The sequence below is a fragment of the Protopterus annectens genome, chromosome 6.part1 (genome assembly GCF_019279795.1).
Source record: "Protopterus annectens isolate FY-2018-M chromosome 6.part1, PAN1.0, whole genome shotgun sequence".
NCBI classification, from domain to species: Eukaryota; Metazoa; Chordata; order Ceratodontiformes; family Protopteridae; genus Protopterus; species Protopterus annectens.
This window is the reverse complement of record NC_056738.1, coordinates 443003926-443022759: the sequence shown is the minus strand read 5'-3', so window position 1 is coordinate 443022759 and position 18834 is coordinate 443003926. Positions and strand designations below refer to the sequence as shown.

Sequence of the window (18834 nt, the reverse complement as noted above, 5' to 3'; positions counted from 1 at the left end):
GACTGCTGCCAAAAAACATGTCTTAAAACTCAATGCAAATAAATGCATTATAGTACGTTTTGGGAAATTGGCTATCCCAGTAAACTATGTCATAGAGAAAACACTCCTAAGAGTTGACCCAGTAGTCCGGGATCTAAGAACACATGTATATAGTAACCTGACCTTTGGCCAACTTATGTCCAAGATCGTAAGGAAATCCTTCTATGTTCATCTTATAATTAAGGGCATGGCATCTAGGTCAAGACAAGTCATCATACCACTATTCTTGGCCATCATCAAGACCCATCATTGAGTATAATACCCCTTTCGGTATGTACCTGACCAGATACATGCAGCAACGGGAACATCTGCAAAGGTTCCTTACAAACAGAATACAGGGCATAAACACAACGTCCTGCGTGGGTTATCTGAAAGCCAGACTACTAAGAGGCGATCTATGCTTGGCATACAAGGTATTCCTTGACCCCACTCTGATGAACATTTTGCACATCCGTAAAAGAAGCAGCATCAGAACTACTAGATCTAAGACCTAAATTTTGCATGGAACATAAATAGGATGTGTTGGAGAGACAGATATGCATCCCAGAGAATTCCTATTTTCTGGAAAAGGGTCTCCATCCATGTGAAACAAAGTCCCCCCAACCCTATTTAAGTGTAACTTGGATCATTGGATGGGAAATTGAAAATTCACCCTAATGTTTCGCACGTACGTCTGTGATGAACAGAGGCAGAAAATAAATCAGGTCATAACCAACAACCACCCCCAATAAACATCTGAAATATATAACTTGTGGGACATGTTTGGATTCCAAGGCTAGGCTTATAAAGACGTTAGTGGTTGTTAGCCTGGTATATAGCTATGAACCTATGAATTTGTACATGATGGCCTGTGCAACTTGTGCCTGTCTACACTCATTCATACCGCAGTATGCTGTATCTTTTATCCTGCACTTAAACTTTTAATTATGAAAGTGGTGATATTGGGAAATCTTTAATAGTTTATATCATTTAGAATTTATACACAAGCTTAATTTGTAATGCAAACTTTTTGGTTATGAACACATCCTATTGTGAGTGGACTTTTACCTAATACCCTAATGCATTTCATATCTCTGGGTTTTGCAGAGTTGTGCTGTTAAGGCTACTTTGCTACTACACATTAGATAGACACTTGTCTGTTTCATGTTCATTGCATCACATTTAGTTTCTTTTTGTGACTCTGACATTTTCACAGTGGCAGCTGTGTTGTTCTGTCAAAATTATAATTGTTTTTCTATATCTGCCAGATGGGCATCAGTTGCTTTTGCAGATCTTTTTAGCAGTGGAACCCTCCCACCCTGGTTATAACAGTGAGAGACCAGCTAGATAAGTGTGCACCTCATGAAAAGCCTTTTTCTTTTTTTTTTCTAGACAGTCATTTGTCATTTCAGTATGCTTTATTAGTCAGTTATTCCATTCCTTTCATTCTTAACTGTGGTAGATGCAGCCATTTTTAAGTTAACTGGACTAATGCTTCTTACTGTCTGCCATTCTGCATTTTACTGTTTGATATGCAATAATGGCATAACCACTGAAAAGTAGCAACAAGATTTTTGTGATCACTGACTGTAGCATTTTTAAATTAGTTCAATCTGTTTCATAGTTCAGTTTTAGTCTCGCTGTCTCTTTTTTTTTTTTGAGGGGGTGCCACAACATTCTGCCTGTATTGGCCCCCTGCACCTTATGTGACCCATTTGTTCCCATTCAGGTGAAAGCTGCTTGTTCTCAGATACCATGACAGCCCTAAAGTCCATTCATTCTCCAATCCAGATAACAGCCTACTGGTTCATACATTCCCCACAGATGAGACTCTGATATAAGGGTGGGCCGACATTCTGACAGGATGGCTCCTGCCTAACAACTCAACTCGTGACATGTTGAGGATACCCTAAGTGCAGACCTTAACCACCCTAGGACTACTTTCTGGCTTATGTGGAGTATATCAGCCACCCAGTGGCTGCTACCTGTAGTGCTTCAGTCCTCTGGGTGAGCTCATTGGTGCAACAGGTACACCACTTCCTTTCCTCCTTGATGTGCATGCTGATGCCTGCTCAATGCCATCGTCTTCTGCTATGGCCAGTAACCAAATCCAAGTTGTCTGGGTCATAAACAATTTATCCCTGTATGCCACATGCCATGACAATTTTTCCTTTGTTGATAGTTAGATTCTTAAATGTAGATATGGTTAGTTTATTACTTCATTAATTTTGCTTATTTGTGAATGTGCTTTTATTTTATTTGTCTGTATCCTGTACTGCTGATATCTTCCTATTTTGCATTAGCTCATTCGCTCCTCTCTCCTCCCCATTCTCAGGGAGGAAAGGGAGTTGGCCACATCTTATTGTTACCCAAAGACGGGACTCCATTTCTAGGGAGAAAACACCCTTATCAATCTACTGCCTAAAACTCTTATTCTCTGTTTTTATGAGGTATAAGGGCCAGAAGGCAGGAATATTACATGTGGTCAGTGGGAGGCTTTAAAATATGCAGGGGAAGGGGAATCCCTGACTGGGCTAAGTGAGCAGGATATCACCACTCATGATGACAGCCAGCTCAAACACCCCAGTAACAGAAGGAACTGTAGCTTGGATGTATCCTAGTCCTTCACCAGGACATGTCCAGGCTGGAAGTAGAACCCAGATCCTTCTCTCCACGATGGGTGAACTGATGTAAGCTGCTCAGTCCCGCCCCAATTGTCCAGTTACTCAAGTGACTGAACATGTAGGCCACAGTCAGGAATCCATCTCCAAATGCCAGAGACCTGACACGATTTTTTTTCAGGCTGATTCTTTCTTTTCTTCTTTTACAAGTGTTAAAATATCATTGTAGTGGGTTTTACTCCACCCATTTTTATAGCTTTTTTGTAACATCTTTTTTTTTCTAATCTAATGACAGTTCTTGTACTATTTTTTTTTTTTTGGAGGGGGTTGTACACTACAAATGTCTTCCATTTATACTCGCAGTCAGTGAGACTGCTGTCCCTTAGGGGATGGCGTATATTTTCGTATCTTGCAGTTTCAAACTTGGTGAGTATTCATGGCTTTGCGCTTTCAGTGGCAACATTTGTGTTCACAAGATTGGATATTTAAATTTCAGCAGAAACCCTTTGTATTGTACACTTTTGGTTCTTCTTTTGCAGACTTGTTTTTCAGTTTCTGGTCCCTTTGCAAATCCATCCAACCATACCTCTTAACCTGGAAACATCAAAAATCTGGACAAGGCCCATGAAAAATAGGTAGAAATCTGTACATTGTTTAACATAACATTTGCATACATAATTGCGTAACCCCACCTACCCCAATAGAATTGTGGGATACCAACTTTCAAACACAAACTGAATGGCATCAGAGTCCCCCTGCAGCCATTCCAGTGTCCCATTACTTGGCTATTTCACCCCATTTACCATAAACACTAATGTGTGCATACTGTTTTACTTCTACAATGATTATTTGTATTTTTACATTTTATAGCACAATGCACAAACACTAATGGACATCTGCTAAACAAAGCAATACTGTCTCACAATGAAAATAGACTTCGCATTAAAATTTCCCTGCCCTTAAAACTCACATTAATTGAAACCGCCTTGAAACCCACACCACACCCAAATAAAATGCATCTGGCCAGTGATGGATAAAGATTACCTTTGGGCTGTTTTCAAATCATAGACCCCTTGCACAGAAAATAAGAAACATACATGTGTTATTGGTGCTGCGGTAGCATTGTCGCCTCAGAGTAAGACGCTGTCCGGTTCGATTCTCAGCTAGAGCGTCTTCTGCATGGAGATATGTGTGAATGGGCGTACCTTCATTGAAGGTTGTGCATCAAGCCTGGCAAGCCGGTACGTAAAAATCAACTGCCAATCATTAGCGGACCGGAGTTCCGCTGTGGTGACCCCTAACAGGGAAAAGCCGAAAGACACAAACAAACATGTGTTATTTGATGCACCTTCCTGACTTTATTAAATTACATTCCTTGTATAATACGGCACACTTATTAGACATTTTAAATTTATTGTTTGAACATTTTTCCAGTAGGCAATAAAACAAAATGCATGAACCAATAATGACAAAACTGCCCAATTCAGAACATTTCTATCATAAAAGTCTACTCATACTTATACAATCCACCAGTATCAGTAATTATGCACATTCTCTGCAGAAGTAAAAGTCATCTAAATAATTTCACATTAAAGAGATCTGTAATTAATGAAGAGGTTGCTTGCTGCTAGCAAACAACTTTATATTTCATGGCTTCATCTACAAATAAAGTGCCTGTTGCCCTTGAGGAATAAATTGCCTATATTGCATTACAAAAATGATAAGCTAGTAATATTGCAATAAGGAATTGATGGCAAATTGATAACATGTTCATAGTTACAAGGTATTTCTGCCAAAGAGGACATTCTTAGGATAGCAACATCCACCCCCTTCCAAACTATTACACAATACAGTATCAGCAATCCAACTATGCAGCACAAGAAATTGGGAAAGAGCCAAAATTTATTGGGGGTTGGGGGACAAAAGGCTCAAAACCGGGGACACATTTTAAACATTGCTTGTATAATCTTAGAAGAGTTGCTAGCATAGCTCTCAGCCAATCAGGGACAAATTTCAACAGAATCGGGGACAAACTGAAAAATAATCAGAGACAACCAGGGACACTTAAAATATTGGTAACTGATAACTTTGTATGTATTTTAATTTTCTTTACTGCTATACTAAACTAGACTGGTAAAATTATTAACAATATACACTTATTGATATCCATTACATATTTTAATGTATTTAAATGAGTATGTGCACTTCCTTGTTATAATTTAGATTTGTATAACATTTCCACAGTAATTAAATTAGCAAATTTTGCAAATTCATAAAGGTAGTTGTAGATTTCATAGACTGGAAACAAAAAGAGAGAGAAAGAAAAACAAGACCTTGAAATATACCATATGTGTATTAAATCATATCAGAATGTGTGGGGAGTTTTCTTTCCATCAAACTATATTTAATATGCATGAGTCTATGTCTGAGGCATTCTAATGATGAGATCCTTTGGACCTTTTAAATAGTTATAGTAACACTGATGTCTATACAGCATGAGCAGGTACACAACCACTATAGTTCCCTAACATCAAAACATCTACCTAGGATTTTGAATTTCATACCGAGCTGGCAAACACACAGAGCAAATGTTAAGTATTATGCAGAATGAACAAATCAGTACTAATGCTTTCAGGATTGGCAAGGCTTGCTACAGAAGGGATGTCATGCATACCAAGAATGAATGAAGGCCTGCAAAACTATGCATGCCAGCAGGGCAACATACACACTGCTAGTCACAAGTATCTTGGGTGTGTATGTATGCATATGTGTTAGGTGTGTAATCGATGCACAGATATGTGAGAGGTAACTGATAAGTAGATAAACCTAGGAAACATGGTGGAGTATGGAATTAGCAATCCTGTGAATAATATACACATCTATACATATTCTAACAGGGCAGACTGGTAAATGGAAGTCTAAAACATTGATATGAACACAATACAGGTATTTTTATCATCACTCAGCATGTTATCAGTCGCAGTATCTCAGACCAATTCACAAAAACAAAAAAGAAATGTTGGATACTTGCCAAATGCACATACAAACCTTACAAACACAATAACACCCACATGAATCAAAGACCTAGAGAAGAAACCAATTGCAACAAAATAAAATAAAAACATTGATAAACAGATTGCAGCTACCTATTTGCAAAGTGCCATTACCAGCAAAGTGTACAAGAAACTAAAAATCTCTTTACTTAACTGAGCTAAGCCTTTCAACTAAACTGTAATTCTGACCAGTGTTAACCTAACACTTACTATTCCAAAACGGCACAAATTTACATAAAAAATCCAAAGATGGTTTTACCTCAGAAGTACTGTAGAAAAATTCTCTGAGACTGCCCATGTATAGTTTTGATTGTCAAGTTTGTCTTCAAAAAACTTGATTTCTCTAGCCCTGGGCTAGTATTATCTACTTCCCATATACATATCAAGATTACTCGTAAGTTAACTTAATGAAAGGCTTCTAATGCCAAGAAAAAACTTATTCCATAATCCTGAAAGACACTATGTGAAGTAATTTATTTATTTTATTTATGTATTTGTCTAGGTTCCCCGTTTTAGTATCATACCTCTAAAGGGTGCATCATGGGCTCAGACTTTCTAATAGACTGTTTTAGAGACCAGGCAGAGTTCACCTCCTAGTAACATTTAAGAAACCAAACATAATGACAGGTTCCAAAGTGTTTTTGAATATTTCAAGTTTCCAACCCTATGAATTTTTTGGAAGGAATCAGTGTATCCTTTTTCAGGTGGCTTTTTCCAAGATTGTCAAATGCAGCAGTATATTCAGTAATGATGGGTCAGATCAATGAGGCATAAAGACGTAGCTTTTAGGATTAAACTGGCTACAAAGTATGTTTTTGTGACTTTGGTACATACACACAGACTGGTCAAAGTTAAAATTGTTTGTTGTTGTCCCAAAATCTATAATAATAATAGCACTATTTTTATGAATGGACTGATTTTTTTGTAATCATAATCTATCCCGTTTACCAAGTTTCTTGGTGCTGCACTTACCAAAATTAAAGGTAGTCATTACTAATGAACCTGGTATCTATTTCTTTGTAGATCATTATGAAGATTTCATAATCACTTATTGCAGTCATTGTCATATTTTGTTATCCATAGTCAATTTATTTTGTCTGAGAAGAAGAAGAATCCAAAAAGAAGAGACCCCACTGTAAAAGTCCCATAAGTACCCCACTGGCAAACTATAAAACTGGTAACGCCACCATTTTGACTTGTGTGCTGCTGCTTAACAATTGTTTTACTCATTGAATTGCATAGGGCTTGACATATAATGCTTTTAATGTGCCATTTATTCTATTAGTTTACCTAGTGGATTGCTTCTGGCATTAGTACTTCATCCAGTCACCATGCCACCTCTGTTGTCTCACAGGGATCAGCTTTGAGTCCATTACTATTCTACACATATGCATGCTTCTACTAAGAGATAGGGTGCTGTGCAGATAATACATGACTCTCTACAAGTTTTCTTTGGACTCCCTGTTCCACATTTAATTGACAGAATACCTGATCATTATGCCAGTGCAAGATAGCTGTAATGGTGGGGGAGGGAATATGCCCTTTCTCCCAATATTATGCTTTCTTGGAGTTGGTATACATAATTAGTAGGGAGCACAGCCAGGCTTGACTCCTTGCAAGAAACTATGTTTTTATTTTGCATCCATATTTCAGCGGCAGTATTTTGCTTTCAGTCATTTTATTTCTATAATCACTGTGATATTTTTCAGCATTGCTCATCTTACTTGTATTCACATATGTATGTATCTAGCATATACCCATATACATACAACATATACAATACAAACACACAAGTAGTATGTCTTACTTAAAAATGGGTCATTTCTCTTCATTTTTGAGAGAAGTCATGGCTTTCATACATTCAAGGAACTCATCCCTTCCCCTAAGATAAGTAAATTACCTTTGACAGTGCCTTTCCCATCTCCTTTGCAGCACCTCTGACCTGGATTTCACTAACTAAACCCAGATTAGCACAGGAGGATAACAACTTTTGCTCCATCCGAGCAAGTAACGAGCAGGTTTGCTCGACAAGAAGTTCATATTTCGCGAAACACTAAGAGTAGGCATAGAGATATAGTAATGTATTTTATGTGCAGCATCACTTTTGTCAGACCCCTTTACTTTTGAACTCGTCTAATTTGGGAGAGATCTCTGTAAGTGTACAAGTCAACTGTGGATTGTTAGTAAGCAGGTAAATGAAAAACTGGGATGTGGGGTGTGTTTTTGAATTTTGTATCTTTGAGATTTCTTTAAAGGTATGTCACTGTCTTGTAATGGTCATTTATACACATAGATACAGTGAAACCACAAACAGTAATTGGTTTATTTGTAGGTTCTTTTAAAGAATGTCCACACCCTGACTACCACACATTTCTGACTTACATTGGTTTATTCTGTCCCACAGGTTGTAGCTCGGCTCCTTTCCATTCCAGCTGAATATTGGAAACCGTTCATTCTAAGTGGTAAGTAATCATTTCTCAAAAAGATGATTTTGGTGATAAAATTTCAGCTTTTTAAAAACAGTGTAAAAGAAATATAGTTAATGTCCTTTTATAATCTGAAGTACTTCAAAAGTGTGTGGAAGAAGAGTTTGGGGAAAATATACTGGCATACAAATTTGTAGTTCATAGTTCAAACTTCACTTCATTTCTCCTATGAGCTGTACAAGTTTCATGAGTGGCAAAGTTATAAGTGATTATATATACATATATAAAATGTGTGTATAGTATGTATGTATATATTGTATATATGTGTGTATATTTATATGTAAAATGGTAATGAGCGAATGATCCCAAATACCATAAACAAATACGATCCCAAATACAATATCGACAACAAAGGGTCAATTTCCAAATGTTGACACACTATTATGCATGCATCAAGCAAAAATTTTGGCAAAGGCAAAACAAAAGTTTAAAAAATAGTGTAAAACATTACTTTTTTGCAGGGGTGAAGCCCCTCCCACTGCAACCCTCACATCCCATGCTAATTATATATACTAACTCAGAGATCGCACAGTGTCTGGGAAAGTACAGATTGCCTTACCAGAGTGAATTTGCATACCTGTTAACCACCTGTGTATTCAAATAAATTTTGTTGACTAAACTGATGCCAACCAAAAGGGGTATTCAGTGATTTTCAGTTCACCTATATATATATATATATATATATATATATATATATATATATACACACACACACACACACACACACACACACACACACACACATATATAGAAAAAAACACCAACAGTAAACAAATCCTCTCCAACACTAGGACCACACATACACAAATTCCATTTATCTGACTTTTCTGTTTTGGTGGAGGGATTTTTTCTTTTATATCTGTAAAAGCAAATTGTATCTGAAGGGAAAGAAGTACACAGCATGATTTTCTTGGTTGGTTTCTGTCCAGATAAAATATATAGAAACGCCAGTGTTCAACATCAAAGGGGTAATACAGAGTCATCAACTTCTTGTCACATTCCAGGAAAGTTCTAGAGAGGGTGATGGATAAATGAATGTTCAAAGCACTAGAAAGTAAGATGGGAGATGAACTGTTTAGATTCAGATCAGACTGTTTACAGTGAGACAGATAGTTGAGAACAATCTAGAGATAAAGAAAGAGTCCAGCTGGGCATTCCTAGACATGGAGAAAGCATATGGCAAGGTCCTGAGAAAGAAGATTTGGGCAGTCCTGCAGTGGTTCAAAGTCCCAGAAAAACTGACAGAATTAGTGCAGGCTATGTGCAAGTACCCAATGACTGAAGCACAGATAGGGTTTGATCTCACAGAAAGGTTCCCAATGAGAGTGGGTGTGCATCAGGGTTCAGCTCTAAGCCCACTGCCTCTTCATACTGGGGACTGACTACTTTAGCAAACAAGTCTGACGGGACAAATCAACAAAGTTGCTGTATGCAGATGATATGGTATTACAGGCAGACTCTGATCAAAAACTTCAGCTAAGAATAGGGGAATGGAACCTATCTATGTCAAACAGAGCTCCTCATTAGCACTCTTCAAGAAAAATCTTGATGATTGGATGGGAAATGGGAAATTCACCCCGGGAATCACTTCTGTGGCTCTGCTTGACAGGGGTACAGGAAAATAATTTTTTTGGGTGGCGAAAGCCAGGGTACATTTTTTGGCTAGGCTTGTATGGGCCCTAGGGCCGATAGCCTAGTACCTACCTATGAATGCTAAACTGAAGACATATGAGTGCAGATAACACAGCTGTAATGTTAGCAAATGGAAGAGTTCAGAAGAAGGTGAGAACTGAGATAGAAGGGAAAATAATGGAACAGATTAACAGCTTTAAGTGTTTGGGAGGGGTAGTTGTGGAGAAAATCTGAATGAGGAGGTCAAAGCTAGAAACTTGTATTGAATGAATATGTAAAATGTTGCAATTACTGAATGGTTCATGCCTTTGTTAGGCAGCATTGAGTTTTAATATGTTGCTCATTGTACATTGAATGTTCACATAACCAATAAGAGAAGGGAATATGTATAACTAGAAAGCTATTTTTATTGATACATTCTTTAGTTGCGGGTCAGTCTGACTAGACCAATATTGTCCTTAATGAATATTGCAGCTAATTTGCGTTTTTGATGGATTGAAAGAGATTTTTAAACAATTCTAGGATTTTTAATTGTTAGATCTGAAGACAAGTTTTACTCGAAAGCACTAATCCTGTATTATACATATTTAGCGCATCATATCTATTTTATTAAAGTTATTTGTTTATGTTTAGTGTCATGATGGTTCTGGTACTTTGTTTTATACATATTTACATATCTTCCAGTACCAACCTCTAGTGGATGTGATCTTTGTTCATTTTATTCTTGTTGTATATATATCTGTATGTATGTGTATATATATATATATATATATATATATATATATATATATATATATATATATATATATATATATATATATATATATATAGTAAGGTGTACTTCCAAATAACAAAACACCCCAAGCACTGAATGCATAATGTTGACATGAAATAAAAAAAAATAAAATGTTAAAAAATAACATTAACATATCTATTTGCATGCTGCTAGGTACAACTTTGTAGCACAGAGTTGGAAAACATTGTTTTTGCAGCAGGGCATGCACCTCGACACCCCCCTGCTAATTAAATATACTAACTCTGAGATTACACAATACCAGGAAAAAGGGATATCCCCCATCCGTGGAGACTGTGCAGTTTCACACACCTGCAGAGCAAAATGTGTTGAGAAAACAAACCTTGACTTTCAAAATTGTCAACCTAATTAAACACTACTACACTCAGCATATATAAAACATTACATTTTGTAAACAGTCACAGGTTGAGCATAACCCTTGAACCTGCAGTGCACTGTTTTAATTTGGATTGGCTTAAGAAATGCGTAAAATGAAATGGGTTTCGTTTTGCACACAAGCAAAAAAAAAATTGAATGTATATGTGCATGAAAAGCTTATTTGTTTGTATCAGTATCCATACTTAACAAATTTGCCCTCATAGAACTCTATATTTTATTTTGTTTTAAAGTTCATCTTTTAAGTTTAAAATGTTTTATTTTTGTCAGTCTTCCAGCACACAGAACACATCTGTTATTACTGTGTATTTGTGTATGCTGAATAAAGTAATGGTCACACTGCAAATGATATCCGCTTTAGTTTGCATATTATCTAACTTAGATTATGGGGAGTATTGCTGTAGTAAATGAGAATGTCATGGATACTACTGCTGCAAAGGAAGCATTGCTGTAGTAAATGAGAATGTCATGGATACTACTGCTGCAAAGGGAGTATTGCTGTAGTAAATGAGAATGTCATGGATACTACTGCTGCAAAGGAAAACGATGAGATATAAAACCGGATGATGCTGACAATCGTAAAGTTAAGATGAAGGTAGAGTGTTGACAACCCACACTTTACTCTGTGTTAATGTTTGCTTATGTCCCGAGAAGAGCACAGCCAGGTACAGTATAAAGCACTAGGTGTTTGTTTACTGATCAAGGACCTGAGTTGGTCCTGCATAGTTACTAGTGAAGGATTTTCTTTGATGGTTTTATAATGTTTTCCTTATAGTCTTAGATGATTAAGCTTTCCATGGAAATGCACATATGTAAGCAATCATTACATGTTGCATTACTTAAACACATAGTGTAGCTAATTTTATTAAGGTCATCTTACTTTCTGTCTGACATATACTATATGTTGGGGTTAAGATTACATTAATAATCTTTGAGACATTACAGTGTATTGTACTGTTTAGAAACTATTTATGTATAATTTTACTCCATATACCTATACCTGTAGTTTTTATAGCTTATATTCCTTAAGACATCTCCGCATCCCAGAGATTAGATATAGTACTGCTTAGGAATTTACCTAAATGCTATGATCAACTCTTAACAGTGATTCTCCCTGAAGAAGATAGTTCACTTGTATAAACATGATTACTATTAATAGCTTTTCAAGAAAATGTAACTGAAATATTACTTTTTTATTCCTTTTCCACCCTTGGGATCTCATTGCTTCCTATATTTACTTCTAAAAGTTTTAGAAGGTAAATATTTGACAATTACATTCAGATTTATTGGAAGCACTTTTTTGCAGAAACTCTTTAGCTGTTTTCAGTTTCAGTATATTTCTTCCTATATTATGGACAGCCAGCAGCCCTGCATTCTGTTATTTTTCTGTTTACCAACCTTTCTTAGCTAATATCTAAAATCACAATAAATTTGATTTCCTTGTTATTGCCTAATGATGGAATTGTCTTTTATCAATATACAGGATTTTTTACATTCATACAAAACTGCTTTATGCTTATTATAGTTCTTTTATGGTGTAGCATTCACAGTCCTACCTTTTTCTGTAAATATGTACTTGATTTCAGTTTTGATGTTATGCAATTTCCTTATGGAGAAAAGTAGTTGCAACTTTAAGTTTTAGTATTTTCTTACCACACAGAACAGTGTTTTGTTCAGCGAGTAGCATATTACCTGCCACATTACTTTCATATTTTTTTCATGATAAGGATAAAAGAAGGTATCTGTTGTTTACTTTAAAATGCTTTTAATGTATTACTGTTTCAGGTTTTCAGAGGAGAAAGCATTATTTTGGATGTACTTGTGATATTGGATTGACTTACAAATACATTTATTATTTTCTGCAATTTGTCCTTTTAAGTACACCTGCTCATCTTCCATAAGTACTCTTCCCTGCAGGGAGCTCTGGCTTAAATAACTGAAGTGAAAGTATAACACTGCAAGATATGTGAAGGCACTGCACATCATCCTGCATCAGTACCTATCAAGGAATTAGAGAATGGAAAGTTTAGGCATCATTGAAAAGCATCTGGAAACAACAGAATTGCTGAATAGTATGTTTAATGCTGTAAAAGACAGACCCGATTCACAGGTCTGTTGATCTACAAAATCTGAATAAGGTGATTAAAAGAGAGCATCTTTTGTAGTTGAGAAAATGATCTGATGAATGCAAATGCTGATTTTTTTTTATGGTAAAACATAAAAACAGAGCTTCTAGCAGATACATTTAGATGAAAATGCCCCAAACTTTGCACTTTTAACACAAAGTTGGGAAGGTGCAGATTTCTTATATGTCTGTTTGTTATTTCATCAGCCGCTGAGGAATTCCAAACAGCAGTTGCACAGGTAGTTAAAGGCTTCAAATGTATTATAAACATTAATGTAGTGCTAGTGTTGAGTCTGGCATAAAAAATGCATGACAACAGGCTTCTACAGCTGCTGAATAGACTAAGATGGCATAATTTCAAATTATATATTGTGTAAAGTAAGTGCAAGATGTCTGAAGTATTATGGCTAATGTATTAACATTAGAAGGAATGAAGCCTGATGCAGCAAAGGTCATCACATTTATTCCAATGCAGGAGCTGGAAATTACCAGACATTAATGGATTCTTTTTTAGGATAAATGCAAAATTTTACAAAGTTTTGATCTAATATGTCTGGGATAATAATTTCCATAATAAACCAAATAAAGCAAGATGTATCCTGAGAATAGTTATTAATGTAAACATGTTTAAGAATATAATTAACTGTGGCACTAATGTTAATACTGTGATGTAAATAAGCCAGTTGTGTTGCAAATAGATTCAAGTTAGAATGTGTTCAAAGCTATTAACTTACAAGAGTAGACCTGTTGTCTCTAATTCAAGGTAATTTACAGACGCACAAAGGAGATATGCTGATAGAACAGCATTCTAGTAATAGTGTAAAGATGTGAGAAGTTCCAGCACTAAGCCCAGTGAAAATAGACCACAAACCCTTGCAAACCACTTTCATTAAATCTTTCTACAAGGCAGCTTCAGATTGCAGATAGGGCTACACACAGTGAGTACAACATATTTACAAGAGATGCATGAAGAACATCAATTGATACTGACTTGAGGAAAAATCATCAACAGGAAGGATCTATTTATTTCAAGGAAGAAATAAGCTGTGCCCAGCGCTTAATGTTCAAAGATGACAAAATTGTTCCCAGTCATTTCAGAAAACAAACTGAAAGAATACATGAATGATATATTAGGTGTAGTACAGTGCTAAGAAAACAGAATCTAAATAGTGCACTGTCCAGGAGTGTCAGCTCTAATAGAACAGTTAATGCATTACTATGTCATCTACACTGCATACCATAGCCAGTGTGTGGTTGTAAAAAATGGCACAAAACACCCATGTTAATAAATGATTCTCTTGTATTCAGTACATGTCGTTCATGATTTTACTAGTTACAGTATAGGTGCATCAAATTGCACATCACATATAGCAAAACAAAATATGTTCTTCTGAGCAGCTACCACTATGAACGTTTAGACATAGCATGTTTATCTCAGTCTGTGAATCTGAAGAAAATTGAGTAAGTCTAGGCAATTCCACTGCTAGTGCAGCAGCTGATATTCAGGAGGTGGGATATGCAATCATGTTTGAATATATATGTGTTTTTGTTTCTTTTATGTGGTGGGGTAATGCATTCAAAGCAATGGCCCTGCCACACTAAATGTTAGTCTTGTAATACATGCTTGAATAGTAGAACTCTCTAGACAATCTCAGACTTATAGGTGAGTGGTAAATGCTAATTTTGTCACCAGGCTGAGTTAGCATTGTGGTGATGTACTGTTTCCAGTTGTGGATATTACAGTGTAGGGCTGTTACTACCACACCCAAAAAACATACCAGTAGTAGAAGATATAGTGTTTAAAGTAAAAAAGGACAAAGTGTGATCAGGTCATTATTCATGTAAGACTGAATGACCTTAGAAGAAACCTAACAGAATATATACAAGTTGAATGTGCAACAAAACATAAGTATTTAGCAAATATGCCTTTAAATGGTAATGAGCTAGTTAACGGTGATTTGCATGTGATATGGTACACAGACATTCTAGAAAACTCCCTTTGAATATAGACCTCCTGGAAGCGACACCACACCCCCTGTCTTTTCATTACTTATTAAGCCTCCTGATATAACGTGGTGTCAGAGCAGAGAAATATCTGCCCGGACTGAAGAAATGTATTTGCTTTTAGGAGTTTCTGTAGCTGAAGCTTCAGAAGTATAGTTCTTAAAGATATGGCTGAACTGCAACCATCAGTATTTGTGTCATTAAAAAAATGAATTTAGAAAAAAATGGATGTGTTCATCGGAGAATACTAAGCTAATAACCTGAAAGGACCTTCCTAAGTCTAGCCATGCTTCCCAGAAATATTAGAAAGGTATTGGTTACTTAGGTTTTGTCAGGATACGGTTTAAAGCTCTAGAAAGTACTCCAGCAGTGCAAGGCCACAGGTTCTTTCACACACATTAAACCAGCAAGAACAGCACAGACTGGGACCAAAGGTTGAGGTGTTTCAATTTATGTTGTCAACAAATATACCTCTACATTGGTTAAAGAGGATGATACCATGGAGGTCATCAATGTGCAAGTCACCATAGATAATAAGTTCTCTCACCATATCATGGCCAGCAACAGGTCACCATCTATACCCCTAGAGTCTTACAACTCTTACATAAACCTACTAGAAGTGCTCACCATCTAACCAAACACCCTCTTCATAGGTAACTTCAACTACCTCTATATAGACTGGTAAATGTACACTGACTCAAACTCACAGGCATAATGCTTCCTGGCTGTATTAACACAAACACCCTAGAAAGATGGTGCACACTTCAGCCAGAGGATCAAACATACTGGATCTGGTACTTATCAACATGGGAGAGCATTGCACCCCCCGTCCCAACACCACCCCCATGTCATATACTCATTAATGAGGTCAGATAACAAAGTTGTCTCATTTGAAGTAAAAGTCAACCCAGAAAATCCAACTAAACCAGTAACTGCTAGGAATTGTTTAAGAGAGCACTACATCCTATTAAGTGATATTTTCTCAAAATTCAAGGTTCCCCCAACCCTAAGACCACAGCTACCTATAAGAATTATTCACAGAGTCACTATACAAAGATACAAACATGTGAATGAATGCATAGAAGCTGTTGCACTAACCAGAAATAAACCCAAAACAAACACTAAAAACCCAGTAGTAAGGGATCTGGGAACATATGTACACAGCAATGTGGCCATTGACCAAGGAGTAACTAAGATAATAAGAAAATCATTTCTATGTCACTCAGTTGGTAAGGGTATGGCATCCAGGTCCAAGAAAGTTACAGTTTCATTCAACTCAGCCCTGATCAGACCTATCATTGAGTACAGTGCCCCCTTTGGCATGTATCTAACCAGATTCTTGCAACAGGTGGAACGCCCACAAAAGTTTCTCACCAGGAGAATTCAAGGCATGGCTATCCTGTCCTACAATGATTGCCTAAAGGCTATGTACCTGTATTCAGTCTCCTGTATGCTGCTGAGTAAGGATCTTTGCCTGGCTTACAGGGTTTCCTCAGACCCAGCCCTGATAGATCTGTTGCACATGCATAAAATAAATAACACCAGAAACACTATATCCAGGAATCTAAACTTTGCTTATGACCTAAACAGAACATGCTGGAGAGACAGATGTGTCCTAAAGGTTCGCAGCACTATGGAATAGGCTTCCCATCCATGTAAAACAGAGTTCATAACTGACCCTATTCAAACAAAACCTTGACAATTGGATGGGAAATTGCAAATTTACCCCCCTGTCTAGCCACCATGTCTATCATGGACAGAGGCCATCAATAAGAAGTATTATCCTAACACCCCCACCCCCACCCCAATGGCGCTTAGCTAGGTTTGTAAGGGCCCTAGTGGTAGTTAGCCTTGTAACAACCAGTGAACCTATATATAAACTTAGGCATGCATGGTTGAGTATTTACAAGCTTCCTCTCTGTAAGAGACGTAGGTGCTGGACCAGGGGTAAATTTGATTCCCATCCACTGACCCAAGTTTTGCCTGAATAAGTGCATGGAAGAACTTTGCTTCATATGGATGGGAAGCATGTTCTAGTGAAGGGGTAGCCTTTGAGATACACACCTGTCCCTCCAGCATGTCCCATTTATTTTGCAGGTGAGGTTTAGGTCTCTGGATCATTTGTTTGTGATACTATTTGTTTTTTTGGATATGCTCAAAAAAGGGGCCCAGCACAACAGTGTGGTAAAACCAAGCAGTTTTAATGTCTCATAAGCACATTAAACAGATTAAACATATCAGCGGTAGGGTTAAATGCGAGTCCAAACCCCTCAAAAAGAATACAGACTGGTTTTGGCTTTATTAGCCTTCTTCAGTGTCAAACCAAAAAAAAAAAGCACATCGCTATTTATACAAATACAAATTGATAGACAAAAGTTCCCATTGGTTAATTATAGATGCTCATTTAATCCAGTGGGAAAAAGCCCACCCAACTTGATTGATTGGATAATCAACTTGAGTGGGCTTTTTCCCACTGGATTAAATGAGCATCTATAATTAACCAATAAGAACTTTTGTCTATCAATTTGGATTTGTATAAAAAGCTATGTGCTTTTCTATTTTTGGTTTGACACTGAGGAAGGCTCATAAAGCTGAAACCAGTCTGTATTCTTTTTGAGGGGTTTGGGCTCACATTTAACCCTACCGCTGATATGTTTAATCTGTTTAATGTGCTTATGAGACATTAAAACTGCTTGGTTTTACCACACTGTTGTGCTGGCCCCCTTTTTTGAACTTTTCATAATGGTTATTGGGCCTTTGCACTTGCTGTACTTGCGAGGGGGTTGTTGTTGAGTTCCACTGTTTCCTCGCTGTTGGCCTCGGGTGTGGTTACCATCCACATTGTAGTGGATGAAAGGATTACTATTCCTGTTGGTTGTGGGTTGGAATGCCTTCCAGATTCTACAGTGAAGTTGGTGTACTGTTTTGAAGATATATCTATTTCCATGGACGTTACTGGGACATATCAGACTGGTTTTGCTTGACTCAACGGCGGTTGAGCTTGGCGGTTATTATGGCATACTTTGCAGTTGATCGCTCATTTGGAACATTCAGAGTTTAAGGTAATTTGTTCAAGGGACTGGTTGTTCAGTTGGACATTGCTTTATTTGAACAATATATCATCACTTGATGTCGTTTGTTGCTCTTGATGTGAATTATTTCTGTATGGGACTGATTGGACAACCAGAGAGATCCATATTACAGCTAAAACCATTGATACAGACTTTGGGATATTTATCAAGCAAGCAGGCAGGTTCTGGCCTGGGAAGTTGGCTTGAGTACACATATTTTGTGATTTATTGGAATAAGGCACTACCATACAGGTGACTGTGTATTTTTGAACATTCACATTGATTTCATCGATCTATCAAGGGACTTGCAAAGACTTTATGCTTTTTCTAATTTTTGAAGCAGGAGGGTATATTGTATCTTTCACTTTTAATAAGGGAAAGCATTGTGTTAATGTGTTTTGTGATATATACTTTCAGTACTTATCTGATTGTCATTACCTCAAGGGTGTAGGTTAATACACCCGGTGGCTATTATTGTTATCTAGTGAAGCTAAATCAGTCTGATTAATCTTTTAGTGGGTAACATCTGATAAAGTGCATTTACCATTTGGTTGGCAGTGTTAGATTTTTTTTTATAATGGGGGAACGCAGAATTTTGTGTATGTTGAATGACTCAGGATTTAATATACATTTAG

At 36.9% G+C, this 18834-nt stretch overlaps 1 protein-coding gene across 1 annotated transcript in view; it reads left to right on the top strand.

Annotated features, from left to right (window-relative positions):
• LOC122805310 (rac GTPase-activating protein 1-like) overlaps positions 1 to 18834 on the top strand; it is a 748681-nt gene that overhangs the window by 645982 nt on the left and 83865 nt on the right. The window contains exon 14 of the mRNA XM_044075398.1: positions 8097 to 8154. Coding sequence (XP_043931333.1) covers positions 8097 to 8154 — 58 coding nt within the window. The remainder of the gene's footprint in view (positions 1 to 8096; positions 8155 to 18834) is intronic.